The following is a 1,158-nucleotide window of genomic DNA, read 5'->3' on the forward strand; positions in this document are numbered from 1 at the left end:
GTTACATATACCATTGAAAGTGTTTTGTTGTATTTGTTCAATAAGTGAAAAAGAATAGCTGTTGATCCTGCCAGAAATCTTTAGAGGTGATTACTTCCTCTGCTGATTGTTATCAGTTACCATTGTTCCCAGCTCTCTCAGAGTACTACAGAAATAATAAAAGCATAAAGGATAAAAGCCAGAATAAAGAAAACAAATGTAGCCACCACTAAGGATCAGTAAGCTACAATATATCACATTTTTTGGTTTGAGAGACACTTTATAATCTAATAAATAATCTTTGAGCTTTGTTATTATATTGACACATTTTGCCATTACTAGCAGAGAATAGCAGAGACAAAGGAAACAAATATGAATAACAATAGAGAGCGGCCCCCAGTCACCAGCAGCAAGCCCTTCGTTACATTTCCTGCTCAAGAAACGTATTTGTCCTCCATGTTGCTGCAGCCAGAGACGGCCGGGGCCCCTTCAGGGGGGTTCCCAACAACAAAGCCGCTCTGATAATACTTCCTATAATTCCTACACTTATATTTCACATGTCGCCGTTTAATACTCAGCTTTCTATATCTACTGTGGGGCAGGACCGGGGATTGTGGCCCCCAGCTGTACCTGACTGACAATCAAAACAAAGGCCTTCTGGGTAATCCCATGGGGCCCCACCCTGCGCTCTATATAAACTCAGATCAGACGGTGTGTTGTTAGCAGTAAACAAAGTGTCAGAGACGCAACATGGCTACAGAGGTGATTGTGCAGACTTTGCCACTGAAGGGAGGACACCTTCCTGCAGGTGAGTCGCTGTGCAATCTGCGCATTGTAATAGTTTCCTGCAGATTGGAAATCACATCCAGGTCCTGGTTTATTTCTTGTATACAGAGCCATGCAATGCGGATGTTCATTGCTGAAATCCTGTGCTACAAACACTGACGTAACATTCATTCTGTCTGATCAGTGCAGGCAGATCAGTGTGAAGCCTTGCTTCTGCTGCTTGTAGGTTTTGTTTTCACAGCTTTGCTGACTTTCCTGACACTACTCAGTAGTTTGGTAACTTTGCAGCCAATCACACTTGTTCACTGATAATAGTACTACACTGAGATGTTATTTGCTTGTAGTCTGGGCTTTATATTCAATAGGGGGGCAGGGAGATTCTTTGTGTTTGAC

General features: G+C 42.5%; 1 protein-coding gene across 1 annotated transcript in view; it reads left to right on the top strand.

Moving 5' to 3' along the window:
- Positions 1–662: 662 nt before the first annotated feature.
- Positions 663–1,158, top strand: part of DAPL1 (death associated protein like 1) — a 6,412-nt gene continuing 5,916 nt past the window's right edge. Inside the window, exon 1 of the mRNA XM_018553143.1 lies at positions 663–787. Within this exon, the coding sequence (XP_018408645.1) occupies positions 730–787 (58 nt within the window). The 5' untranslated portion in view covers positions 663–729. The remainder of the gene's footprint in view (positions 788–1,158) is intronic.

The sequence above is a fragment of the Nanorana parkeri genome, unplaced genomic scaffold (assembly GCF_000935625.1).
Source record: "Nanorana parkeri isolate BGI_ZX_2015 unplaced genomic scaffold, ASM93562v1 scaffold112, whole genome shotgun sequence".
Lineage (NCBI taxonomy): Eukaryota > Metazoa > Chordata > Amphibia > Anura > Dicroglossidae > Nanorana > Nanorana parkeri.